This window comes from Carcharhinus amblyrhynchos, chromosome 17 (assembly GCF_965287045.1).
Source record: "Carcharhinus amblyrhynchos chromosome 17, sCarAmb.v2.hapA, whole genome shotgun sequence".
Taxonomy (NCBI): Eukaryota; Metazoa; Chordata; class Chondrichthyes; order Carcharhiniformes; family Carcharhinidae; genus Carcharhinus; species Carcharhinus amblyrhynchos.
Genome location: NC_137340.1, coordinates 13,646,363 through 13,673,749, shown reverse-complemented (window position 1 = coordinate 13,673,749; position 27,387 = coordinate 13,646,363). Strand labels below are relative to the sequence as shown.

The 27,387-nt window shown below is 44.9% G+C and overlaps 1 protein-coding gene across 4 annotated transcripts in view; it reads left to right on the top strand.

The window, feature by feature from the left end:
• LOC145354336 (monocarboxylate transporter 12-like) overlaps nucleotides 1-26,769 on the top strand; it is a 53,248-nt gene extending 26,479 nt beyond the window's left edge. For 2 of the 4 annotated variants that reach the window (XM_080205508.1, XM_080205509.1), the window contains exons 2-7: nucleotides 5,471-5,729; nucleotides 6,674-6,777; nucleotides 13,101-13,244; nucleotides 17,110-17,734; nucleotides 23,224-23,483; nucleotides 25,224-26,769. In XM_080205508.1, the coding sequence (XP_080061634.1) occupies nucleotides 5,620-5,729; nucleotides 6,674-6,777; nucleotides 13,101-13,244; nucleotides 17,110-17,734; nucleotides 23,224-23,483; nucleotides 25,224-25,420 (1,440 nt within the window). In that variant the 5' untranslated portion in view covers nucleotides 5,471-5,619 and the 3' untranslated portion in view covers nucleotides 25,421-26,769. Of the gene's footprint in view, nucleotides 1-8; nucleotides 88-4,902; nucleotides 4,969-5,470; nucleotides 5,730-6,673; nucleotides 6,778-13,100; nucleotides 13,245-17,109; nucleotides 17,735-23,223; nucleotides 23,484-25,223 lie in introns of those variants that run through there. The other 2 variants (XM_080205511.1, XM_080205510.1) reach the window with 2 other exon arrangements.
• Nucleotides 26,770-27,387: the final 618 nt, after the last annotated feature.

Here is a 27,387-nt window from a genome sequence, read left to right as displayed (position 1 = left end):
TTGTTGGTCGCAAAGGAGTGATTGACAAAGATGCCATGGGCAGTAAGACAGAGGGACTGTACATGGTGGTGATCATGGCGAGGAAGGGTAAGAAGATCGTGACACATTATGAGATCAGAAAATGTAAATGGCAGTGGGATCTTGCTCTGTGCAAGTTGACCGCTGGATTTAAAAACAATTCATTCAGCATGAAGTACTTCAGCATTTGTGCTAAGCACTACATAAATGCGACCTCGCTGTTCCAAATGCATGTTTGGCAGATTAATTGAAATATGGGACGAATTCTCCCAGCCCGTTCATCATGGGAATCAGAGTGGGAAAGGGCCGGACCATGGAAAGATCTGTTGACCTTGGGTGGGATTTTCCGGTTTCGGGGTGAGCGTGGCTGTAAAATGCCGCCCGTGGTGATTTATATGGGCCAATAGGCAAAATTTATCGACAGCAGCAAGCTCTCTTCGACTCTCATTAAAAGTCAAATGAAGCAATACATTCAGGAACTAAGATCAAATTACCACCAGAACTCAAACTGACTTCTGACAAATACAGTTAAACTTAACTTTTGGGAGCAGTCTGCGTAGCCAGATATTGGGGTACAGCAAGTGCATGTTCGGAATGGTTAGGCGTGTGTTGCGAAGTTCTTTGCTCGAGTTCTGTGCCCAACTTGGTTGGAGTTGCTAAGGATTGAGATAAAAGAAGTGCTACTACTTGTCTTTGGAAAATGCTGAACGTGCATTGCAAAATGCCAAGCAGAATGCCAATGAGCTATGCTGATTGGAAAATCGCAGGCGACAGAACTGGAATTGCTCCCTGTAGGCTGTTGAAATAGTTTCAGCAATTACAAACCCCACCCTCTCCCACTGACCTCAGGCCAAAATAATAATCACCAAACTTGTCAAGCAACTTTAAAGCGATGCTGCATTTGCACTTTATGGATGCCCTAGGGCAGTGTCTATCTTTAGCCATTTATCAAGGCACGGGCATCATTTGCCAGCAGGAATGAGAATGATGCATGGGTGTGGTTAGATTGAATGGGGATGACTTCACCAGTGAAGGTTGTGGCTTGATGACCTGACCCTGCAACATAATTGGAATAAAAATCAAGGGGAGTCCAGCACTTACTCAATCTGACAACGGAACCATAGTGGGAGGAGCTGGCTAGGCAGGGGAGGCCTGGATAAATTGTAAGCAGTGACTTCTTAACAGATGCCAACATCTGATTTGGTTTACCTGCTGTCACGGAGCATTGTTGTGACAGCTCCAATATCTTTCAGTTTTCAGACACATTCCTTTCCATTAGGTTATAGTCCATTTCCAGATTGTTTATCCCAGTTCCTCTAGATTAAGCTTCATCTGCCAAATTCCCCAAAATGTTGAAGTCCTCCTGTAGCTGCCCCAGTGATTGCTATCACTTACCAATCCGCTGTTTCCACTGGGACTAGGTCACTTTCTGAACTGTGGCTTCACCTCTGAAAGCCACTGTGGGTGGCTCAGATGGTCCCCACTGCAAGACCACCATTCACCTTTCTGAGGAAAGTTAAAAGTTAAAGTTTATTTCTTAGTGTCACAAGTAGGCTTACATTAACACTGCAATGAAGTTACTGTGAAAATCCCCCAGTCACCACACTCTGGCACCTGTTTAGGTACACTGAAGGAGAATTTAGCATTGGCCAATCCACCTAACCAGCACCTCTTTTGGAGTGTGGGAGGAAAATAGAGCACCCACAAGAAACCCACACAGACATGGGGAGAATGTGCAGCCTCCGCTCAGACAGTGACCTAAGCTGGGAATCGAACCTGTGTCCCTTGCAGTGTGAGACAGCAGTGCTAACCACTATGCCACCCCAAATGCTCCTGAAATACTCCTGTTCGGGTGGGAGATGCTCGCAGGCTTGGAGAATTCAGTTCCGAGCCCGCTAATCAGATTTAAATTACATTAAAAGTAGATTTAGATCACTTACCTGATATTCCTGCCAGTTTCCAATGGATTCTAAAGAATTATTGCAGCAGAATGGGAGCACAACCCCAAAGTTTTTATAAATTGGCCACCTTTTTTAAAAGAAACCCCCCTCCCACCCACTGACACAGATAAAAAGAAAGAAATTGAGACTGTACCCAGCTGGAAAATCAATGGGTGGCGTGGTGGCACTTTGGTTAGCAATGCTGCCTCACATCGCCAGGGACTGGGATTCAATTCCAGCCTTGGGTGTCTGCATGGAGTTCGTAAGTTCTCCCCATGCCTGTGTTGATTTCCTCCGGGTGCCCTACTTTCTGATAGACAAGGGAATTAAGGGTTACGGGGAGAAAGCGGGAAAGTGATCTTATTGAATGGCGGGGCAGGCTCGAAAGGCTAGATGGCCTACTTCTGCTCCTATTTCTTATGTTCTTATGTTGGAAGAATTTTGAAGATCACATAAAGTTCAGCAACTTCCATCATGCAGTTATTTCACTGGAAAAAGATGTTGGGTTACTCAAATATTCAACATGGATGGAATTAGAGAGATTTGGAAGGTAAAATGCTGGTACAAGTGGGTAGAGCTCTGCACTGTTCAGGACTATTGTAGCAGCTTTTGACCAGCCGACCTGACATTCCTTCAAGGTCCAAGAAATTTGGAATTTTATTCTTGTGGTCCCAGTGTTTTTTCCGAAACTACATACATTAAAAGCTTCTATTGCCACGTGAATCCTGCTGATTTAAGCTGCTATATGTTTCACCTTGAATTCCAGGAAGAGATGTGTTTTTTTATTGTTTGCCTGTTTCACTAAGAATGCTATTGTTGTTAAGTGTAAAAGCCATTCTTGTTTATTTATAGATCACAGCGCCAGGAACCTGGATTCAATTTTTTGAATTGCTATCTGTGTGGAGTTTGCACATTCTCTCTGTGTCTGCATGGGTTTTGTCTGGGTGCTCCGGTTTCCTCCCACAGCCCAAAGATGCGCAGATTAGGTGGATTGGCCATGCTAAATTCTCCTTCAGTGTACCCAGTCGTGGAGTGTGGCGACTAGGGGATCTTCACAGTAACTTCATTGCAGTGCTAACGTAAGCCTACTTGTGACACTAATTAATAAACTTTACGATAACTCCTTGATTATTCAAACTCCTCTTCCTGCTTCTCCACTCAACTGAGGCTATCTAGACGAACAAGTCACAAACCATGCTCCTATACAAAGTAGTAGCACAGCTGGTTAGCAACCTGAGGACCATTGAGAGACAACGCAACATCTGGATGGCATGTGTGGTGAAGATTCTTTTTAGTGATGTAATGACTGCCTCCATCATAGTCCATTCACTTCACATCTGGAGCAGAATCGATAACAACAAAGAAACCTGTGCCTTCAACTTCAATTAAATCCAATTCCAGGCACTGCCATGGTCTCAGAGGCAAAGTGGAGGATGCAGTGATCTATTCTACCGTTGGCTATTCAATGTACTTGCATACAAATTAACTCAAGATTAGCTCTTCAATGGGATAGCTAATGCCTGGCCACCAGATTGGTTGCTGGGCTCTTGCTCAGCGTTTAAATGTAAAGTTTATTTATTAGTCACGTATAGGCTTACATTAACACTGCAATGAAGTTACTGTGCAATTCCCCTAGTCATCACAGTCCAGCGCCTGTTTGGGTCAATGCACTTAATCAGCGCGTCTTTCTGAATTTCACTCTCCCCTTGTGACCTTGTTTTTAAGGATGATTAGCCTGTCGTTTTTGAGGTAGTTTCTCTGTTTGAAGGATTAGGTTGTCAGGAGTATAATCCAGTCATCCATTCTGGTAATATTTAAGATGCTACAGTGGCACAGTGATTAGCACTGCTGCCTCAAAGCGCCAGGGACCCGGGTTCAATTCCCAGCTTGGGCCACTGTCTGTGTGGAGTTCGCATGTTCTCCTTGTGTCTGTATGGGTTTCCTCCAGGTGCTCTGGTTTCCTCCCACAGTCCGAAAGACGTGCTGGTTAGGTAAATTGGCCATACTAAGTTCTCCCTCAGCGTACCGGAAAAGGCATCGGAGTGTGGGAACTAGCGGATTTTCACAGCAGCTTCATTGTAGTGTGAATGTAAGCCTACTTTTGATACAAATAAATAATCTAAATTCAAACAATGCATTAGCCATGTTGCTGTCGTGGTTGCTTAATCTCCTGTAATCTCTTTTCTGTGTTTGATACTTCTTTAGTAATGAGTGAAGTACGCACTTCCACTTCCTCAGTGAAATTAATATCTTCCAGTTAGACTCCCTCCACTGGTCTTTTTGGTAATACATCTGTTTTCACCTAATACTTCTGTTGACTGTACTTGCTAACTCAATCGCACCTCCAGAGTCTCAGTAAGCCATTGAATTCTGGGCAGCACTTTAGCAATTTCCTTTAAAAAGAGCAACCAAAGATTTGCAGACAATTTCAACTTGAAACCTTAATCCCATCACGTAAGTAGAGGACTGCTCAAAGGCCCATCTGGTTACTAATGCTTCTTTCTCAGTGAGTTGTACATGTATTCTCTGCCCAGGAGAGGTCATGTCCATCTTTTTGTACTTGAAACAGCACTACACCTATATATGTAGGTGATATACAATTTTAAGAAGTTGTATGCCAAGTGTTATAATGACCAAAATGAGATGGTATAACCTTATGAAATTGTTGATGTTATTTGCCTTAGATTACGATCAACCCACAGCTTGAAGGATAAAACACAGGGAAATAGTTGGGGAGCAGGAATGTTGAATAGGGAGGAGCTGGCTGGAAAGCCAATCCCTGATATTGTCTTGTTCATTGCAGCTTTGAAACACGCAATTGCCATGGGTGAATAAATGTAATTTGTTTTGAGCTCTAGTCAGTGTGCTTAGCTATCTATTGGATCCTGAACCTGCTTCAGCTTGTTGGTTAGGTGAATTGGCCATGCTAAGTTCTCCCTCAGTGTACCGGAAAAGGCATCGGAGTGTGGGGACTAGTGGATTTTCACAGCAGCTTCATTGTAGTGTGAATGTAAGCTTACTTTTGATACTAATAAATAATCTAAATTCAAAAAATGCATTAGCCATGTTGCTGTCGTGGTTGCTTAATCTCCTGTAATCTCTTTTCTGTGTTTGATACTTCTTTAGTAATGAGCGAAGTACGCACTTCCACTTCCTCAGTGAAATTAATATCTTCCAGTTAGACTCCCTCCATTGTGGCAGATATTGAGAGAATAAATGTTATGTGTACTGCACTAACTTGGGGCCATTTGCAAATTTGAGATCTTGCTGGAGTTGGATTTGTATAAAAGGTAGATGAGAAAATATGGGGGGATTAAACAATCTGTTTAAAATTTCTACTTTATTATTGAGTTCTTTTGACCTGGCCTTTGGTAAAGTGACATTTTTTTGAATCTTTTGCAGCAATACGGGGAGGCATTTCAGAAAATCGTAAGAAATTTGTCCTATTTTTAATTGTGCCTGTGTGACTTTTGATCAAACCCATCCTGTGTGCTTTATTTTGTTTTTTACAGATGGTTAATGCAAATTATTTACAAGAGCACGTTCCAGGTCTCTGTGTGCGGTCATTCTGAACGAATCTCTGCTGGACTGAAGAGCAGACTTGACGCTCTATTCGAACCGGGGAGTAGTGCGAATCTCGAGAAGCAGTGGAGCCACTGCGATGCCTCGGCGCTCAAACGTTCCACTAATGGAACCCCCGGATGGGGGATGGGGCTGGATAATTGTGATCAACTGCTTCCTAGTGACCGTTTGCACGAGAGCCGTGTCCAGGTTTGTCACTCCGACCCCTCGCGATCACCACACTCTGTCCGGATTAAGCATCAGCTTTGCCTTGAGCTTGGCAGCCTATTTGATTGACCTGTCACCTGCATTGATGTTCACTGTTGCATTTGTGACATTTGTTTGAATGTTAGGTGCACGTTTTACACACTCTTCCTCTCATCTTGTCTGCACGCTGTTCCTGGTCCTAGAATAGTACAGCCATGCTCTGAGGCATTCGTCACTATTACTTCTGAATGTGTTGACTCAATGTCTGTCTTTTGTTCCTTCAGTCAAGCAGACAGAAGGCATATAGCCTGGTTCAATTGTGAGTTCATGGTACGGGCAACCGTTATCCAGTCCTGCCAAGGAGCAGTGACCGGAATGTTACCACCGTTCACACTGGCAGGATTTTCCTATCGGTGAACGGAGATTTGGCTGGGTGCCAACTTCTCTGACCTCACTGCAGTATGAATGTGACATGAATGGCCAGTAAGATCGCGCCCACTGTGACAAAATCCAGGGAGATATTCCAAGAATGTCTTTGAGTTCTGGAATACTTGGAGCAGGGCTCCAGAACACTGGAAATAATGGTTACAGATGTTATGGTATCGTTTCTGCGTAACCAGTACAAAATGGTTATCTTGTCTTACTGTGCTAACCCCAGTCCAACGCCAGCATCCCCACATCATGGCTAACCAGTGTTACTCTTTAAAATTATGTGATTTTTTTTGAAACCTCAGGGAACAATGGTTCCATAGACATCAGAATTTTTTTTTTGAATTCAACTCCATCTGCTGTGGTTGGGGTCCCCGGAACATTTGTTGAGTTTCTGGAGTAGTAGTCCTAGTGATAATACCATTAGGCCATCTAGCTGTGATACCTATGGTGGATTTTGAACCCTTTTCTCTTCTTACCTCACCTAACTGCTTTCACGTACCTTTTCGGATTTCTAGGTGCTTCTCCATATTTTTTGTGGAATTCCAGAATTACTTTGCTCAGGATTACGCCATGATGGCATGGATACACTCCACTGTTGACTGCACTACAATGGTCTTCGGTGAGTGCGTTGAATTTATAAGTGACAAACTCCCAAAGTACAACCGGGGGAAGGCTTCTTCCCAATGGGATCCCTTTGCAATGTGTTTTGAACTTAGCTGTTGCACTGACGTCATGGAAGTTGGAGCATAATCATTGGTGGCACCCTTACTATTAGCACTGAGCACAGGCCTTAAGATTCTGTGAGAAGAACTTGTCATGAATGATAGAAAAACAATTTAACTTATTTTGTTCTTGAATCTACTGCTTGAGCTCATCACTTGCCAATACAGTGAATCAGAATCCCAGTCTCTCTGCTCTTTGACAACACTCTGAAAATTCTTTGTGTGTGTAACAGCAATATTTTAGTTGAATATCCCGTTTACATTTGCAGGAGGTTGTGGGGGGTGCTGGGCGGGGAGTAACCTGGAACTTGTGGAATGGGAGAAAGAAAGGCGACTTAAAAAAAAAGCCCTTTGATTGGGAGCTGTCCAATTTGTCCTTTCGAACCCTCAGCTCTTCATCTATGAGCTAGAGTAGAACCACTGTTGAAGCCAGTGACAATCCTTTACCGCAAGGAGTGCCCAGCAATGGACTCCAGCAGTGCGAGGTCATTAGTGACCTCACACAAGATGAGAATAAGGGGCTAATAAGACCAAGGGCAAATTGCTGTGCCAACCTTCACAACACAACAAAACCAACCAAATTCGATTTGCCCGCTGAGTCAGTGTGAAGTCCCAAGTGAATTACTGCGGATGCTGGAATCTGAAACCAAAAGAGAAAATGCTGGAAAATCTCCAGCAGGTCTGACAGCACCTGTAAGGAGAGAAAAGAACTGACGTTTCGAGTCCAGATGACCCTCTGTCAAAGCTAAAAGGCATAGAGAGTGGGAGGTATTTATGCTACAGAAGAGGAGAATGAAATATGAGTTATAGCTGCAAAAGCAAGGGGAAAGGCTGCTAATGGCAGCCCATAGGGATAATAGAAGATGTACATGGCCAAACGGCAGAGACGCTGAAATTAGAGAGTAAACTGTGACAGACGAAGATGTGGGGGGAGAGGGGAGATGGGTGGGAGAGAGGTAAAATTGAGAAAAAGGGAGAGAAAAGGTATGAAAAGAGGAGATAAAAAGGGGGAAAGAGTGGGAAGGAAGAAAAATAAAGACAATAAAGAAATAAAAGGTAGAGAACAGTTAAAAATTAAATAAAGTGAAAACAAGGGGTTCGAGATGGGAAAGGCCCAGGTTCTCTGCTCAGCTGCCATGGCAACGTCAGCATCAGATGGGCGGTTTGTAATTAAGTAATTGTCTTAACTTGGCTTCAACCCATTCACAAATTGGGGACTAAAATGTCACAGTCAGCATTTAACTGTTTTGTACTGAACTTCGTGAGTGTGGAACAGTCTACTCTACTTAATTCATTTGCAAGTTGGAGAAAGTTGTGCCCTGCAGCTTTCACGTTGTTGGAGCAATTTCTCCTCTTTGACTGTTAGTGAATGATTCTGTAGTTTGTGGTGCAGGCTGTTGCTTCACAACCTTAAATTGGTTTCTGGAATCTGGAGTCAAGTATTATACTCTGGTGACCACGAGGTACAGTGACTGTCTGTTACTAATTATCGTTGGCCCAAAACCACTGGATCGGAGTCCAGTGACTACACTTTAAATAAAACCTGGCTACAAATAGAAAATTCTGAACAATCTGGGCACTCTTTCTTGACAGTTTCGAATCCCATTCTCCGTTTCTAAGGAGCATCTTCAAGAATTGAGAAATCACAATTTAAATTCTGAATTAATTCGACTTACAAATCCTTCCATACATCCAAGAAACCTGTCTGGGTCAGTCTCTTGATAGCCCATTTCGCTGCTATAATCATTTCTGGATATTTCCGATTTCTTTTCTTGAGAGAGGAATGGGTGTGAAACTCTTGGTGGCATCAGGAAGCGTAGGTCTCTGTGCAGTACTGCAAGCAAAGGAGCTCTACAGACCTCCTTCAGCTTGAACTCTTGGAGTGATGGGCTGGGGAGGGCTTGGGGGACGGGGAGGGGTCGGATAGGAGGGGGAGTTAAGGGGTGAGATGATATGAGGCACTATGGCAGCAGAGATCTTCAGCTGGTTTACCAACTGCTTGCCAACCTACCGAGCAGCAAGTTGGCAGGAAGTAGTTGCTCATTGCTAAAACTGGGTCACAACAGACTCAGGGAGCTAGGATATGGTCCTTGACCCCTGGTGCATAGATCAATGGAGCTCAGCAGGAGGCCTGGCAAGGAAGGGGAAAGCTCAGCATAGGGGGAGAACCAAAACAGCCGTCTAGGACCCAGATGATTACTCCTGCTCCTGGGGAAGGAATTAAAAATATTAAAATCACCATGCCAGACTTCATTGTGAATCTGGCAGTTGTCCCTGGCAGGTTTGGCTTTGCTGAAGGAGGGGCTGGGGTGGTCAGGAGGCTGGGTGGGTTTCATCACTGCTCTTCTACTCAGAACCCTATTTAAAATAACAGATCCAGTCATAATTGTGCAATTAAAATGCAGCGAATGCTAAAGGAAACCCTGTCGACTGCTGTCAGATCCGAATCTTTGAAATCATAGTCGGTTGGATCTGATCAGGAAAGGGGTGAAATTAATTATGATGTGGAGATGCCAGCGTTGGACTGGGGTTAACACAGTAAGAAATCTCACAACACCAGGTTAAAGTCCCACAGGTTTATTTGGTAGCAAAAGCTACCAAAAGCTAATGGCTTTTGCTACCAAATAAACCTGTTGGACTTTAATCTGCTGTTGTGAGACTTCTTACCGAAATCAATTATAATAGTCCTTCTCTGCCTGATCTCTGAAGGTCAGTAGTGAGTAGGGGTGTGATGATGTGGGGAGGGGGATGGGGGAGGGCGGGATTGGGCTGAGGGTAGGTGAGGACTGAGGAGAGGGGAACTAGAATCAAAGCAGTGACGATATGAAAATCTTTCGGGTAAATATCGTAGAATCATAGAATCCCTACAGTGCAGAAAGAGGCCATTCAGTCCATCAAATCTGCACTGACCACAATCCCACCCAGGCCCTACCACCATATCCCTACATATTTTACCCACCAATGTCTCTAATCTACTCATCTCAGAACACTAAGGGACAATTTTGGCATGGCCAATCAACCTAACCTGCACGTCTTTACCACATGTGGTTGGTAAAAGTCTGGAAGAGGTTTTGAACTCTATTTTAGCACAATGCTACATTGTAGTTGGAGTGGATCAGGCAGCATAGCTAAAGATGTTTTGATCCAGTCATCTTAAGATTTTCTACAAACGTAAAAAAGAACAATGATAAGCCTGATTTGTGATGAAGCAGCACTGCCCTTCTCCTTCTCATTAGCCGTGAAGTCTCTACCCAGTCACTGAGCCTATTACCACACCTGCATTAGGAGGAGTGAGGTGGAGGAAGGTATGAAATTGCAAGCAGCTGCCAAAGGAGTATTTTCTTCAAGACGTGAAATTTCCAGTAGAAATTCAAATACTTCTAAAGGTGGCCACAGTGAAAAAAAAGATCAAGTTGGATGATGTGATTATGGAGAGTAACCACATTCTGGAAAACTTGGAATGACACCAGGAAAGTTAGACACTTTGATAATGCACTACGTGACTATGAAGTATTAACGTATGTGGATAGGTCCCAAGTGAAGATGTGTCATTACCTTTGGTGCAGACCACGACAAAACTACTGAAGGCACAGCGTGCCGGTCTCCACCCACTACTTCCTCGTGATTGGACTATTACGACTTGTCCCAGAAGAACGTGTATGTGGCATTTTGTTATGCTTAAATGACTTTAAACAGATTATTGAATTCCAGCATGGGCTTTGGTAAATGAGAGAACATTTTTCACAGCCATATGAAAGCATAATTGCTTACAACCTGCAGGATACTGCTGCTATCTGATATGCTTCCAGAGCCTAAAAGATACTTCCAATTATGTCCATTGAATTGGAGTCCCTAGAGACTGCTCAGTCAATAAGGTAACTTTTCAGAGTTGGTGAACATAATTTTATTTGTGGTTTCCTAACTTACTCTTCCAAGTTGCACTAATTTTCTTCCAATTCTGTTTTTCAGGGAAAGTGAAGACTCGATGCTAAAATTCCAATTGAGCCCAAAACAGAGCTTGGCGATCATGGCATATAACAAATCCCACGTCCGTTCATAGTAATACAGGCAGCAGGCGACTTTTGTACTACCTGTTAACCCATATTTTAAATTTTTTAAATTTCTAAACGTTTTAAATTAAACTTCTAATTTTTTGAAATTGAAATTTAAAATTTAAACTTAAAATTTTAATGTTTCAATTTTAATTTGTGCTACATGTTAAACCACACATCTGTACATAGTAATACAAGCAGCAGGCAATTTTTGTGCTACCTGTTGACTCATATTTAAAATTTCTAAATTTTTAGTTTTTTTAAATTAAGTTTTTAATTTTTTAAAATGTGGCGAGTGGGCAGCAGCCAGGAAGGGTGGTGATGGTGGTGGTGGCTCCCTGCAGGTTGAGGGCTGACCTCAGTCATGCCGCAGAGGGCTCTGATGCGGGATTCAGTGGGGTAGTGTGCAGAAATGTACTGAGGACCATGCTTGGTAGATTGGGCAGGCCTGTTACAGAGCTTATTTCTACTACCAAGGTATAGAGAAGAGTCAGGCACCAACTTAGCATAGCCCATATCACTACACAGTGTCTTTCCAGTTGATCCATGAGACACAGAGATTTATGTTGTATTTTATTATTTTTTTTTGCATTTGCGCAGAGCCTGGAGCCCATTCTTCTGAGCGTGGGAGTGACGGCTAACTTCATGAGGACACCTGTCAATGATTATTGCAGGGTCTGATGGCCCAGGTCTCAGCTTCCTTCTCAGAGCAAGCTGAAGCCACCCAATGTTCCACTAAAAGCTCTGACTGGGATCGCCCCCAGCCCCCTGTTCCTCTGAGACCTGAGCTTGCTGCCTTGCCGGCTCATACTGCTGCTGCCAGGGCTCAAAGGGGTTTTCGGGATCTTACAACAGTTCAGCAATTTGCTCTCCAGCAGGTTACTGGGATTGCTGAGACACCACCCAAGGTGGTGCCTCCGTGGAGCCTGAACCCTCTGTCCGCTGCTTGGTTCTTCCACTGTCATCCTGCCAGTGTCCCCATCGAAGCCTTGTCAGCTATCCAGATTTCTGTCATCTGTGCCAAGATGGTGCCGCATGAAGCCAGGCCTTCTAGCTCTGGGCTGCGTGAGAGTGTGTGCTACACGTTCACCAGCAGTCTTCCCCAGCCATTGTGCAGCCACTGTTCTAGCTTTGGGCTGCGTGAGAGTGTGTGCTACACGTTCACCAGCAGTCTTCCCCAGCCACTGTACAGCTGCTGGGGTGTTACTGCATTGGAGCAGTGGGGCAGGCAAAGGCCTTCACCAAGGAAATGAGCAAGGATGATTAACTGCTTTCTGTCTGTATCATTAGAGGTTTAATTTAATAAGGTTGGCGTGGGTTGTTATATTCTGGTAGCTTTTATTTCAGTGTTCTGACCAAGCAGATGCTGTGATAATCCCTACCAAGCGTGTATAATGGTATAATGGAGATTTTTGAGTTCTGTCAACAGGTCCTGTAAAGGTATTGGTGGCACAGCAGAGGGAGAACTTGGTGCTTATTAACACAAGGAGGATAAAGTGTGTTATTTGTTTTACTCGGTTTGACAATAATACTGGGAAGAGGTGTTGCAGAATTTTGAAACGTGGAGGGTATCCCTGGATAAAACAATATGGAATCTGAAAGCATTGATGGGTGGGTACAGGTATCTGACCACAATGGGACAAGGGATGTCTGTGAATAAGTTTAAGGTTTATTTATTAGTGTCACAAGTAGGCTTCCATTATCACTGCAATGAAGTTACTGTGAAAATCCCCTAGTCGCCACACTCTGGCACCTGTTTGGATACACTGAGGGAGAATTTAGCATGGCCAATGAACCTAACCAGCACGTCTTTTGGACCTGCGCAGACACGGGGAGAATGTGCCACGCTGGGAATTGAACCCAGGCTCCTGGTGCTGTGAGGCAGCAGTGCTAACCACTGTGCTGCCTGAATAAGGATCTAGAATGTGGCCTAACAAAAGCGGGGTGAGTGGGATTAGATTGCACATGGATGAAGATTTAGGTGCACCGTGTGAAGATTTTATTTGCACTTATCACCACAAAGTGCCTTCTCCAGTTGTCCCATGAGACTTAGAGATTTATGTTGTGTTTTATTTGATTTTTTTGCAATTGTATATTGGGCAAAAGTAGGAGAAGGTTACAGTGTCATCAAATCATTTTCACAATGTTTTTCCTGCTGTTCTCTTTAGCACCTATTGGGAGTATTATTAGCAATCGCTATTCCACAAGAGTGTCAGTGATTCTTGGAGGGGTGTTAGCTTCTGCTGGCCTCATTCTCAGCTCATTCGCTACTTGCCTGGAGTACCTCTATCTATCGCTGGGAGTCCTAACAGGTAGGAAATATAACTGCTGTACAAATTTGGTTGACTGCTGCAAAGCCTTCAGAGGCACTCTTAGATTGGGAAAGGTTGGAAAATCAGAGAGACAATGGGAACAGCACTTACAAAGTTGAAGAGCTAAAGAGGTAACTTCCTGCCTTGCACCATGAGGTGAAATGGGGAGCGTTCCCTTGTATCTTGAAAGTTTTGATCAAATCACCCCTTAACTTTCTAAATCCCAGCAAATGCAGCCCTGGTAATCCCTCGCAGTTTGATAATTGCATTTCGGTCTGCATTCTGGTAAATCTATACTGAGCTCTCTCCACAGCCAATAAATATGGGGGTGATTCTCCCAGCAGAGCAGTGCAATGGGCCAGGAGACATAAGCAGAGGCCGTGTAGAGAGTTTCCCGATGGGTGCCACGGTCCCTGTGCGCCTCTGCCCACCAGATTTCCAGCTCAGATTTACGGCGTGGAGCTGCTGTAAATATTTAAATTCAAATTTGAATGTGATTAGTGGGCCTGGGACTGAAGTCCTTGGGACTGCTATCCTCCCCCACTCCAGCCCCAGCCAGGTGTGTTTTACTCCAGCGGAGTTTACAACAGCTCCCCGCCAGCAGAGGGCTGGTGGTCCGATCCCACTGGAGTGGAGGAAGGCCATGGAGGCCCCTAGAAGGTTGGGGTAAAGGGGGATATTATCAGCCTGGCAGTGCCAGCCTGGCTCCCTGACACTGCCCAAGGGGCAAAGTGGCAATGCCCTGGGGGGCACCTTGGCACTGCTCACCAGGCATTCAGCAGTGCCAAAGGGGCCAGAGGGGAGGGTCTAATGGAGGGGCAGATCTTCTGTGGGGGGAGGGAGATTGGTGGGGGTGGGGGAGGTCCCACTGCCACTTTGCATTTGAGATTAGTGACTGAGGGAGGGAAGTGGTGATTGGGGCTGGCCATCGGGGTGGCGGGGGAGGGGAGGTGATCAGCATGCGGCAGAGGGGGGATTCGGGACTGTGGGGGAGTCAGCGATCAGGGGGTGGAGAGGCACGATAGGGGGCATGGAACTGGCCAGCGATGAGGAGGCTGGCAGTGTGGGTCTACTGCACATGTGCCAATCTCTGCAATGACAGATTGATGCATGCACAGTGGCCCGGTCAGTGCTATGCTGCCAGCCTCTGGAGTGGGAATGGGTTCCACCCACTGATTTCTAACAGAATTCACACTCGGGCTGTCTATGATACACAGTGTGGGAGATTCATTTTGAAAGTCTTGCTCAAAAAAGCAGGATGATTTACTCCAATTTTTACATGAATTTGGCATTTGGAATATTTTTGGGAGAATTCCACCCTATACCTTTCCTAAAGTGTGGTGCCCAAAATTGCTCTAAGTATGACCTAAATGCATTTTATGTAACTATAGCATAAGAACATAAGAACATAAGAAATAGGAGCAGGAGTAGGCCATCTAGCCCTTCGAGCCTGCCCTGCCATTCAATAAGATCATGGCTGATCTGTTGTGGCTCAGTTCCACTTTCCCGCCCTCTCCCCATAACCCTTAATCCCCTCGCTTATCAAAAACCCATCAACCCGCGTCTTCTATCACTTTGTATTGGAGATATAAAAACCAGCATTCCTTTAGCTTCTCTGGCTACATGTTGTAGCTATTCATGTTTTTTTATAGTGATGTGTATCCCTGGAACAACCCAAAGATCTTTTGGAACCTTTGCTGTTTCCAGCTTTTCTCTAGTTGACAAAGACCCTGTTTAAACCTCTTTAGGTGCAAGGTGCATGATGCCACATTTACCTGCATTGGGATCAATTATACCTGAAATCATATTTGAAAAGGCGAAGCAATTAGTAACACTCCCTTTATCGATCCCTACTACCTTGCGTTTTTTTTTACATTTCAAATGTAAATTGAAAATCATAGAATCCATAGAAGAGAATTCTGACAGTACAGAAGGAGGGCTTTCTGAGCCATTGAGCCCACACTGACAACAATCCCACCCAGGCTCTATCCCCGTAACCCCATGTATTTATCCTGTTAATCCCTCTTACACTAAGGAGCAATTTAGCACAGCCAACCAACTTAACCCACACTTCTTTGAACTATGGGAGGAAACCAAAGCATCCGAAGGAAACCCACACAGACATGGAACAGAACAGAACCCTACAGTACAGAAAGAGGCCCTTTGGCCCATCGAGTCTGCACCGAACACAATCCCACCCAGGCCCTAACCCCAAATCCCTACATGTTATACCCACTAATCTACACATCCCTGGACACTAAGGGGCAATTTCTTAGCATGGCCAATCAACCTAACCCACACATCTTTGGACTGTGGGAGGAAACCGGAGCACCCGGAGGAAACCATGCAGACACGAGGAGAATACGCAAACTCCACACAGACAGTAACCCGAGCTGGGAATCGAACCCAGGACCCTGGAGCTGTGAAGCAGCAGTGCTAACCACTGTGTGGGGAGAATGCGCAAACTACACACAATCACCCAAGGCCGGGTCCATGGCACTGTGAGGCAGCAGTGCTAACCACTGTGCCACCAATCCAGCCAACATGGATGGCTTAGCACAAGGGTAAAGAATTGAAAGGAGGGCTTGCGCTACCATGGTGGCCTCAATGCTGACTAACTCGGGTGGAGTGACACAGTGGCACAGTGGTTAGCACTGCTACTTCACAACGCCAGGGACCCAGATTCCCAGCTTGAGTCAGTGTCTGTGTGGAGTTTGCACATTCTCCCTGTATCTGCATGGGTTTCCTCCGGTTGCTCTGGTTTCCTCCCACATTCTGAAAGACGTGCTGGTTAGGTGCGCAGATGCGAACATGCGCTGGACTGTGGCGACTAGGGGAATATCATAGTAACTTCATTGCAGTGTTAATGTAAGCCTTACTTGTGACTAATAAATAAACTTCTTTTTAAACTCCTGGTTCTCCCCATCCTTAACGCAGACATTAATGCCCCTGAAGAGAGGTGATGACACCCTCTATTTGGTTTAATAGTTAGAAGGATTGAGTGCTTTGTGCACAGAATTGGGTTGGATCAAAAAAAAAGACACTTATCAAGGTAATTACTGTTGTATGAGTCATTGACACGCAAAGAAACTTATACAACTAGTGTCCAGCGATCAGGATCTGAACTTACTGTGCATACAGTCTTTGTACCATTGCACTCCACTTACCTCACTGTATTGGTGGACACCCCAACTAGCAGACCCCTGAAGTTTCTTGTGAACTCCTACGTGACTGGAACCTCTAGTTGAGAACTCCCTGTTTAAGTTACTGGTGGTGGAAAGCTGAAAGTGAAAGCATCTGGGTAAAGGAGTAGGTATTGCGAATTATAAACTAATTGAGTATTTAATTGTGTTCAGGGAGTGGACAGTATTGGGGGATTCACTTTGGGGGTTCGCTTGTACTTCTCTATACTCAAGTAATCATTGGGGGGCATCGGTTTAAAGTGTGAGAAGAACGGTTTAAAGAGGACGTACGAGGCAAGTTTTTTACACAGAGGGTGGTGGGTGCCCTGGAACTCATTGTCGGGGGAGCAGATACAATGGTGACTTTTAAGGGGCATCTGGACAAATACGTGAATAGGACAGGAATAGAGGGATATGGTTCCTGGAAGGGTAGGGGGTTTTAGCTCAGTAGGGCAGCATGGTCAGTGCAGGCTTGTAGGGCCGAATGGCCTGTTCCTGTGCTGTAATTTTCTTTGTTCTAAATTGCTGCCGGGTTATTGGGTTAGAAGTTGCAGGTTCGTAATGTATATTTCTGTAACTCAAACCTATGAAGTGTGTGAAGATTAGGCTGTAGCTTTCTTTCATTATCACCTTCTGGAGTGAAACTTGCCGCTTAATAAAAAAGAAATTGTTCCCTGTTGCAGGTTGCGGATGTGCTTTGGCTTATTCTCCAGCCATATCAACCGTGGGGAAGTACTTCTGTAAGAGGAAAGCTCTGGCATATGGATTGGCCATGTCAGGAGGTGGAATCGGAACTTTTGTTTTAGCCCCAGTGGTGCAGCTGCTAATTGAACGGTACTCTTGGCGTGGGGCATTACTGATCCTCGGAGGCCTCGTAGCTAATATATGTGTCTGCGGTGCTTTGCTGAGGCCACTCAATCTAATAGAGGAACTGTCCAGTTCCGCCATCAGTAATATTGCCAGCAGAAAAACCTCAGAGGAGGGCAGCTATAAAACACAGCGTGACGAGCCGCAACTGCTCAGCCCTTCTGCAGACTCAAGTTTCATCGAAAAGGAGAGTGCTAACAAGCAACCCTGTAGCTGCTGTCCGTCTTATAAAGAATACGCCTTCCTGCTGACTCCGGACTTCCTCGTGTTTGCTGTATCGCTGCTGTTCTTAGCCTATGGCAGCAGCACTCCGTTTGTGCACCTTGTACCGTATGCGGTAAGCACTGGGGTCAGCCAGCAGCAAGCAGCCTTCTTAGTGTCAATACTAGGCATTGTAAACATTGTGGGCAACATTACATTTGGCTGGCTCTCGGACAGAAGGTAAGGATAGACACGTTTTTGATGTTAAGAACATAAGAACATAAGAAATAGAAGCAGGAGTAGGCCATCTAGCCCTTCGAGCCTGCCCCGCCATTCAGTAAGATCATGGCTGATCTGAAGTGGATCAGTTCCACTTTCCCGCCTTCTCCCCAAAACCCTTAATTCCCCTGTCTGTCAAAAACCTATCTACCCGTGACTTAAAAATATTTAGCGAGGTAGCCTCCACCACTTCAACGGGCAGAGAATTCCAGGGATTCACCATCCTTTGAGTGAAGAAGTTCCTCTTCAACTCTGTTCTAAACTGCCACCCCCTTATCTTGAGGCTGTGCCCTCTAGTCCTACTATCCTTTCTGAGCGGGAAGAATCTCTCTACCTCTACCCTATCCATCCCCTTCATTATCTTATACGTCTCTATAAGATCCCCCCTCATCCTTCTAAACTCCAACGAGTACAGACCCAGTCTATTTAGTTTCTCTTCATAGTCCAAACCCTTCATCTCCGGTATCAGCCTAGTGGACCTCCTCTGCACTCCCTCCAAGGCCAATATATCCTTCCGCAAGTGCGACGACCAAAACTACACACAGTACTCCAGCTGCGGCCTCACCAGTGCCCTGTACAGCTGCAGCAAGACCTCCCTACTTTTATATTCTATCCCCCTCGCTATAAAGGCCAGCATCCCATTCGCCTTCCTGACCACCTGCTGCACCTGCAGACTGGATTTTTGCAACTCATGCACAAGGACCCCCAGGTCCCTCTGCACCGTAGCACGCTGCAGCTTTTCACGTTTTAAATAATAATCCCTCCTACTATTATTTCTGCCAAAGCGGATAACCTCACACTTGCTAACATTATACTCCATCTGCCAGGTCCTCGCCCACGCGCTCAGCCTATCCAGATCTCTCTGCAGACTTTCCAAACCCTCCATACAATTTGCTTTTCCACTCATCTTCATGTCATCAGCAAATTTCGTCACCCTACACTCAGCCCCTCCTCCAGATCATCTATATAAATGGTAAACAGCTGAGGCCCCAGCACCAATCCCTGCGGCACTCCAGTAGTCACCAACTGCCAATCAGAATAGCACCCATTGATACCAACTCTCTGCTTCCTATTAGACAACCAGTCCTCTATCCACGCTAACACCTTACCCCCAACTCCGTGCACCCTAACCTTCTGTAGCAACCTTTTATGAGGCACCTTATCAAACGCCTTTTGAAAATCTAAAAACACCACGTCCACTGGTTCCCCTCTGTCTACCGCACTAGTCACGTCCTCATAGAAATCCAATAAATTCGTCAAACACGACTTCCCCTTAATGAATCCGTGCTGCGTCTGTTTGATCAAACCATTCTTTTCTAGGTGCCTCGCTATTTCTTCTTTGATGACAGATTCTAGCATTTTTCCAACTACGGATGTTAAACTAACTGGCCTACAATTCCCTGCCTTTTGTCTGCTACCTTTTTTAAACAGCGGTGTAACATTAGCCATTTTTCACACTACGCATGTTCTTCTACACTAGAATGATAAGACTCATGGGCTAGAGGATAAATTGCAGCAGCAGTGACACCAAAGTCACTGTCGGTGGTATGAAGACTCAAGGGTCTCAGCCCCAGGACTCAATGGCACAGGGCAGAATTGTCTGCTTTACTTCTACTGAATTCTCTGTTCAACCTACACAAGTTTGATGCGTAACTTCTCTGGGCTAGGATACGGAATGTTTTCCCTATCACTTCCAGAATGTATCCCTGTGGACATAAACTACACCAGTCTCTGTCAGTGAGCATCTTATAATGACGTGCAAGAACATAAGAACATAAGAAATAGGAGCAGGAGTAGGCCACCTAGCCCTTCGAGCCTGCCCCGCCATTCAATAAGATCATGGCTGATCTGAAGTGGCTCAGTTCCACTTTCCCGCTTTCTCCCCATAACCCTTAATTCTCTTGCCTACCAAAAACCTATCCACTTAAATATATTTAGCAAGGTAGCCTCCATCACTTCAGCGGGCAGAGAATTCCAGAGATTCACCACCCTTTGAGTGAAGAAGTTCCTCCTCAACTCCGTTGTAAACTGCTCCCCCCCCTATCTTGAGGCTGTGCCCTCTAGTCCTGCTGTCCTTTCTGAGCGGGAAGAATCTCTCTACCTCTACCCAAGGGCAGAAATCAGTCACTCATGTCCCACCACTTCTGCCGATCTGAAGAATCCCTAGGAAGGATTAAAACCCATTAACTGTAAGCCACTAATGAACTAAAAGCATTTTCAATAACTTTAATAATAATTCATCTTGATCCATAGGGCTTCATTTTGCCTCCTTTTTTAACCATTCTCTCAATTTTTATTTTCTGGCCTATCATTTTGATACCGTGTTTGCAAAAAGAATGAATGTATGTCCTTCATTCTTTGCCATTTCCACTTGTCAGTCATCAGGAAATGAACATTAGGATCTTAAGTGGCTTAAATATATCCCTAAGGGTCATTTGTCCAAGCTAATCAGAAGTGGATGGTGTGAAGATTGAGATGGATATACTAATAGATGTTGGCCATGTTGATGGCATCAGACGAGACAATACATGTCCAAAGATGTGCGGGTTAGGTTGATTGGCCATGCTAAAAATTGCCCCTTAGTGTCCTGAGATGCGTAGGTTAGATGGATTAGTGGGTAAATATGTAGAGATACGGGGGTAGCGCCTGGGTGGGTTTGTGGTCAGTGCAGACTCGATGGGCCAAATGGCCTCTTTCTGTACTGTAGGGTTCTGTGATTCTATGATTCTATGATAGCTCAGGAAGAATTGAGAGAGTAGAGAGAGCTTTTATTGTGTGCCGGGGAATATTAAATGATGTCCTTGGATGCCTGGAATAAAAGACTTCCACTCCTCAGTGTAGATGTCTCTGAATCGTATACAAGCCAAAGAGTTTCAGAATGTTTTGGGAATCCGCCATTGAAGTGTTTGGAGCAAGGTAACGATTCCGAGGGCTGATGGATATCTTTTTGTTATTGTTGAAGTAGGCTGTAATAATTAACAGTGACAAGGTAAGGAATCTGCCATAGTCCACAAAGCATTGTAAAGCTAAAATAAAATCACCAAGTGCTGGCAACACTCAGCAGATCAGCACCATGTCTGGAGATAGGAACAGAGTTCATGTTTCGTTACGTAGGAATTCTGGCACAGAAACAGACCATTCGGCCCAATCAGGCTATACTGTCATTTATGCTTCAATCAAGCCACCTACCATTTTTTTGTCACCTAAATCAATCATCATTTCCCTACTCCTTCAGAGACTTTCCCATAAACTACTATTCACTTCAACACTGAGCTAGTAAGTTCCACATTCCCGCCTCCCTTTGGATGAAGATGTTGTTTTTCTGGATTCCCTATTGATATCTTTCTTCCATTAATATTATATTGATGGTCCCTAGTTACACTCTTCCCCGCAAGAGCAAATGTTCTCTCCAGATATCCTCTCGCAATACCTTTCATAATCTGTCAGATCAAGGCCCCCTTTAGTTGCCTAGAAGATCAAACAGAAAAGAAAGGACAGGCACAAAGAACTGCAGATAACTCAGATTAATACAGGAAGTGCAGGGACGAAATAAAAAAGGAAATAAAGGAACTCAAAGAGAGGGCATGAAGAAAGATTAGCAAGTAAAGTTAAAGGAAAGCCAAAGATGTTTTACCAATATATTACTGGTAAAAGGTTGGTTAGGGAAAAAGTAAGACCTATTAAAGATGAAAGGAACTTGTGTACAGAGGCTGTGGGAAGGGTTTTAAATTCTATTTGTCTCCATGTTTATAAAGGAAAGAGATGAAGCAGACTTAGTAGCCTAGGAGGAAGATTGTGAGATATTGCACGGGGTAATCATAAAGAGAGGAGAAATACCCGAAGGCTGGGAACCCCTGAAATTTGATAAATTGCCAAGATAGATTGTTTCCGAGGTTGCTGAAGGAGGTCAGGGAGAAGATAGCAGATGCTCTAAGGATGATTTTCCAATCCTCACTAAATACAGGGGAGGAACCTGAGGACTGGAGAAATGCAAACGGAGTTCCATTGTTGGACAAAAGGAAATGCCAAACTATTATAGGCTAGTTAGTCTTACATTGGTGGTGGGCAAATTAGTAGAATTGATCCTGAGAGGTAGGATTAGCTGTCACATAGAAAGGCATGGACTTGTCACGAATGGTCAGCATGGACTTGTTAAAGGAAGGTCTTGCCTCAGCAACCTTAAGGTTTCATAAAATGGCACTGACTAGTTGGCCTTCTTTTGGAGTTGCTGGATAAGGGGTGAGGAGGACACAGGAACTTTTAACAGAGACCATGGGATCTTTCATTGCAGTTACAACCTCAATGACACCTCACCCGAGAGATAGTAGTTTGGGCCTCAGTCATTGAGTGCAGCACTGCGATGTCAGTCTATATATGATGTGGTCAAGTCCCCCAACTCTACTGCCTCCTTCTAAAGAGCCATAGACGTGACTGGTCCAGTACACCCATTGTTTCAGCTTGACCTTGCTCATGGAACTTATTTCTTCCTATCTTGCCTCTGTATTTACTTCCCTTCTGAATTCTCATCCTGCCTCCATCTGTGACTTGTCTTTGACACTTTAGCACTATTTAATTTCTGAATCTAACCATCTCCATTTTATCATCTCCTGAGAGAGAAACAGAGTTAACGTTTTGAGTCCTTTGACTCTTTGTCAGAACAGGAATCAAAGGACTTGAAACGTTATGTCTTTCTGTTTGTCTCCAAGTTGCTGCTGGTAGACAAGGAAAAAGAACAAAGAACAGTACAGCACAGGAACAGGCCCTTCGGCCCTCCAAGCATGCGATCATGATGCCTATTTAAATAAGATATAAAGCTATATGCACTTATGGAATCCGTATCCTTCCACTCCCATCCTATTCGTGTATTTGTCTAGGTGCCCCTTAAATGCCGCTATTGTACCTGCCCCCTGGGGGTGGTAGGGGTGGGGGGGAGCAGGGAGGGATGTAGGAGGGAGGGGGGATTGGGTGGGTGCAGGGGGCAGTGGGGCGGGGGGCGGGCGTGTGGGGGGTGGGGGATGTGGGGTGGTGGGGGTGGGGGGGTTGTGGGGGTGGGGTGGGGGAGTTGGGGGGAGAGGCAGAACCGTGCAAAGTTCAGTTGACCTCGGGCAGGATTTGGGGGTGTGCGTGGCTGGAAAATCCTGCCTCGTGAGTACAGTTGAATTGGATTATTATTGTACCGTGGGTTCAAAGTCTCAGCTTCACTTGAATGGTGTTTTATTTCATTTGAAGGGAAATGTTTGGAGATTTGAATCAGTCAAATGCATTGTGTCTCGGTTCTAAATTATCTAATCAATTCTAAACAGGGAAGAATGGCCATCAGTAGTGCTGCAGTTGTCCATTTCGAGTGTACTGAAATATGCCCAAGCATTAGGAACTTCCTTGTTGGCCACTTCATTCAGGCTGAGTATTAATATTTTTATTCTAGCAATGCTCTCTTTTTAAATCTGCAGGTTGCTGAAGAAGTACCGCAAATACTGTTACGTTTTGACAGTTGGGCTGGATGGTCTCTGCTCTCTGTTCATTCCCATTCTGAGATCTTTCCCACTCCTTGTTCCCTATGCCGTTCTTTATGGATACTTTGATGGGGCTTATGTTGCTCTTATCCCAGTTGTAACCTCAGATATAGCAGGAACCGCTTTCCTCCCCTCTGCTCTGGGAATAGTTTACTTTATTCACGGGATACCATATCTGATCGGACCACCAATAGCAGGTCAGTATTACAGTACATTCTCTATCCTTCTGTGTCTTCTTGAGTCTCAAAGTCCTTGCCAACTAATTGCGAAACTACGGCAAAGTATTGTGTCTTTTTTTGACTACAGGTAGGGCGAGGGGGCAGACCCCAAGTCTACCTCAGCCAGGGTGGGAATTGAACCTGGTGCTGTTGCCATTAATCATATCCAGCCGCTGCCCCCCTCCCCCCAATAAATCTCTTAAGGACCTTTTTATTGAAAGTGTATTTTGAATTTTTCACTGGTTTGATTTATCCATTATCCTGTTTCAGCTTGTACCAGTTAAACTGCACTCTTGTGATGGGCAGCAGTCCAATGTAAAGATTCCACAGCCCATATTTGAAGGTGTGATCACCCAGTTTAAGGCACGGTTTTTGCACTGAAATCTTACCCCTTAGCAGGGGTGGCAGTAAACACACTGTGGAGCTATTAGGCCAATCAGTTATGGGCAACGAGTGACAAAGACATAAGAAGCCAAATGGCCTCTTCCTGTGCTGCCAAACCTCAATTTTTTTAAAGTCATATAAACTATCTGGAATTACAAAAGGTCGTGAATGTAGCCCAATTCATCATGCAAAACAGCCTCCCATCCATTGACTCTGTCCACACTTCCTGCTGCCTCGGCAAAGCAGCCAGCATAATCAAGGACCCCACGCACTCTGGACATACTCTCTTCCACCTTTTTCCAGTGGAAAACAATACAAAAGTCTGAGGTCACATACCAACCAACTCAAGAACAGCTTCTTCCTTGCTGCCATTAGATATTTGAATGAACCTTCCTCACATTAAGTTGATCTTTTCCTACACCCTAGCTATGACTGTAACACTATATTCTGCACTCTCTCATTTCCTTCTCCATGAAATGTATGCTTTGTATATATAGCTTGCAAGAAACAATACTTTTGACTGTATGCTAATACATGTAACAATAATATATCAAATCAAATCAATTGTCAGAAAAACCCATCTGGCTCATTAATATCCTTTTGGGAAGAAAATCTTCCATCCTTACCTGGCCTGGCCTACATGTGACTCCAGTGCCACATCAATGTGGTTGACTCTCAACTTGGGCAACTAAGGATAGGCAATAGATCCGGGCAGTCAGCAATGCTCATGTCCCATGACTTAATAAAAAAAAGATTATATTACAATTAATATATTTGCTATTCTCTGCCCAAAACTTTGATGCGTGTTCCAGTCATTCCCCATGCTTCCAACATGGAAACATGTCATGTCCCGGAGGAACCCTTCACCCAACAAGCTTCAGCCAAACTATTCATCACGACCACTAGTAGTGTATGATTGGGCGAAGAACTCTCTTTTGCAACAGCGACTGTTCCAAAAAGAGAGAGGGAGAGTGAGTACACTTCCAGTGCATTTTGACCACAGTCTCCCAAAAGCAACAACTAGCTGGGAATTTGACAGCTGATTCGCTCGTGAACTTGATGGTTTTAATAGTAGGAGGATTGTGTTACACTTTGGTAGGTTCTTGCTGCCAGAACTGCTATCCAAACTGATTTGCATGTCTGATTTAGTTCCCACCTAAGCTTGCACCAGTTATATGGTCAGCATTACTGTTGGTGCCTGCACATGTTACATACGTCACGCCAACAGGGTGTGACAGTGGCTGTGGGAGTGGTGAATGCATTTTGAAATGATTGTGATAAGGTGCCTGTAGCTAAGCACTGGTTTTAACTCAGGAATCCTCTTTTCCTCTGCAGGTTGGTTGGTTGATACAACAGCAAGTTATACGGCAGCGTTCCTCGTCAGTGGGTTGTCCATGATAGTCAGTTCCATGTTGGTCATTTCTGCCAACTTGATAAGGAAGTGCAGAAATTCAGTTGACCTTCAAACAGCCATCACAGAGACAGAGCCTAGCACTGCAACATTTCACACTGCAACACTTGATCTGATATAAAAAGAACAATTATGTTAAGAATATACAAGCACAAAATCTCTGGCACATAGAAAAGCCCTCAAAACATGGAAACGTTATAAAATAGGCAATCTTTATACTTGAGCAGCTATTGGTAAATGTTTTGTCAATTCTTTCAAGGCCAAAGTATTTTGATAAATGTATATATAACTGTTTTTAAAAAGATCTTTTTGATCTCCTACAGACATTTGACAAGTTCCCATTGACTTGCCGATTGCACCACCAACTGCGCCTTTGATAACACCTATTTTTTCAATTAAAAAGAGCCTATGTGTGGACATGTAACTCCTCTAAATGTATTTGATTTATAAGTGATCATATATCTGTCCAATATCAGTTTCAATTCTCATACCTCACATTGATGTTGGGTCAATGGAAATTTTTACGACTGTGATCGATAGATTTTTGTTAGATTTGTTTATCAAGGGATATGTTTATATAGATTTAAGGCATGGTTGGCACTGTCCTCACAGCCCCAGGGAACCGAGTTCAATTCCAGCCTTGGGCCACTGTCTGTTTGATATTTGCACGTTCTCCCCGTGACTGCATGGGTTTCCTCCGGGTTCTCCCGTTTCCTCTCTCACTCCAAAGATGGGTTAGATGGATTGGCCATGCTAAATTGCCCCTTCATTTCAGAGGGATTAGCAGGGTAAATATGTGGGAGAGGGTGTGAGTGGGATTGTTGTTGATGTAGGCTCAATGGGCCAAATGGCCTCCTTCTGCACTGTAGGGATTCTATGATTCTATAATCAGTCAGGATTTGACCGGATGGACAGATAAGATGGAGGGGCTGAATACCTATCTATTCCTGTTCCAACGCTAAAACTTTCTGTGGATTGACTTGCTATGAATCAATGTGTATTTGCTTTTAAATTGCCTGTTCTGATTTACTTTTGGCAGGAACTTTAAGTCATTACATATAATGTTAAAAGAAATGTATTACAGATGGACCCCTGAGGCTTAGGGTGGAATCATTCAAGCATGAAAAGGAAGAGCTTGATCCTTTTCTGTTAAGATGGTTGCAAGTTATTCCTGTTAGGGCAGGAGTAAGATTTATTAGAACAGATCCAAGTACTGCCTTTCTGGAATTTCTCGGAGTAATTTTGAACCTTGACTTTCACCTCATGTGTGGTCGTTCGTAACGACGGAGGAAATAAGGCATCAGAATGCTGGAATGATAGAGCACAGAAAGAGGCCATTTCACCCAGTAACATACAGACTTATTCAATAAATTCCACTCCCTTTCTCCCTCTCCATGCCCAGTAGCCCCGCACTGTCGGCCTCCCAATCACTGGCTGGCTTCATTGCTGGCCAGCCCCACCACTCGATCGCTGCCCACCCCTCCTCCTCCCCCCACATCCCCAAACATGTCCGGGCCAACCTCAACACCCCCCCCCCTCACTCCACCCCTGGCTTGTCTCAAACCCACCACCCCCCCCTCCAACCCAAGCCACCCTGAATCTGCACCCCCCCCCCCACCACCGCCCCCTCCCCCCCACCCAATCCCAGCAGTCACGATCTTACCACCCCCCCCGCCCTCACCTCACACCAGCAGCCCCGATTCCCCCTCCCTCTCAGCAGACCCGACTGCCCCCCCACCCCATCCCCTTGGCACTGCCCGATGCCGGGTTATTGATGGCCTCCCTTCAGTGGGTTCTGGCCACTGCGAGTGGGGAGCTGTTATAAAGCCCCCTCCTTGGCAAGGGGGAGATACTGATGGGCCCGGAGACCCCAGTGCCAGGCCCGCTAATGATATGCCAATAGGCATTTAAATAATCCATTCAGCACCGCACCAATTTCTAGTGCGGAGCTGGTGATGCCGGAAATCTGGAATCTCCGGCTGGAGCTGCGCGGAGGCCAAGGCGCCCAGCGGGAATCTGCTACGTTGTCTCCGTTAATGTCTCCCAGGCCGCTGTGCTGCCACCCCAGGCTTCCTGAGTCACTGCTGT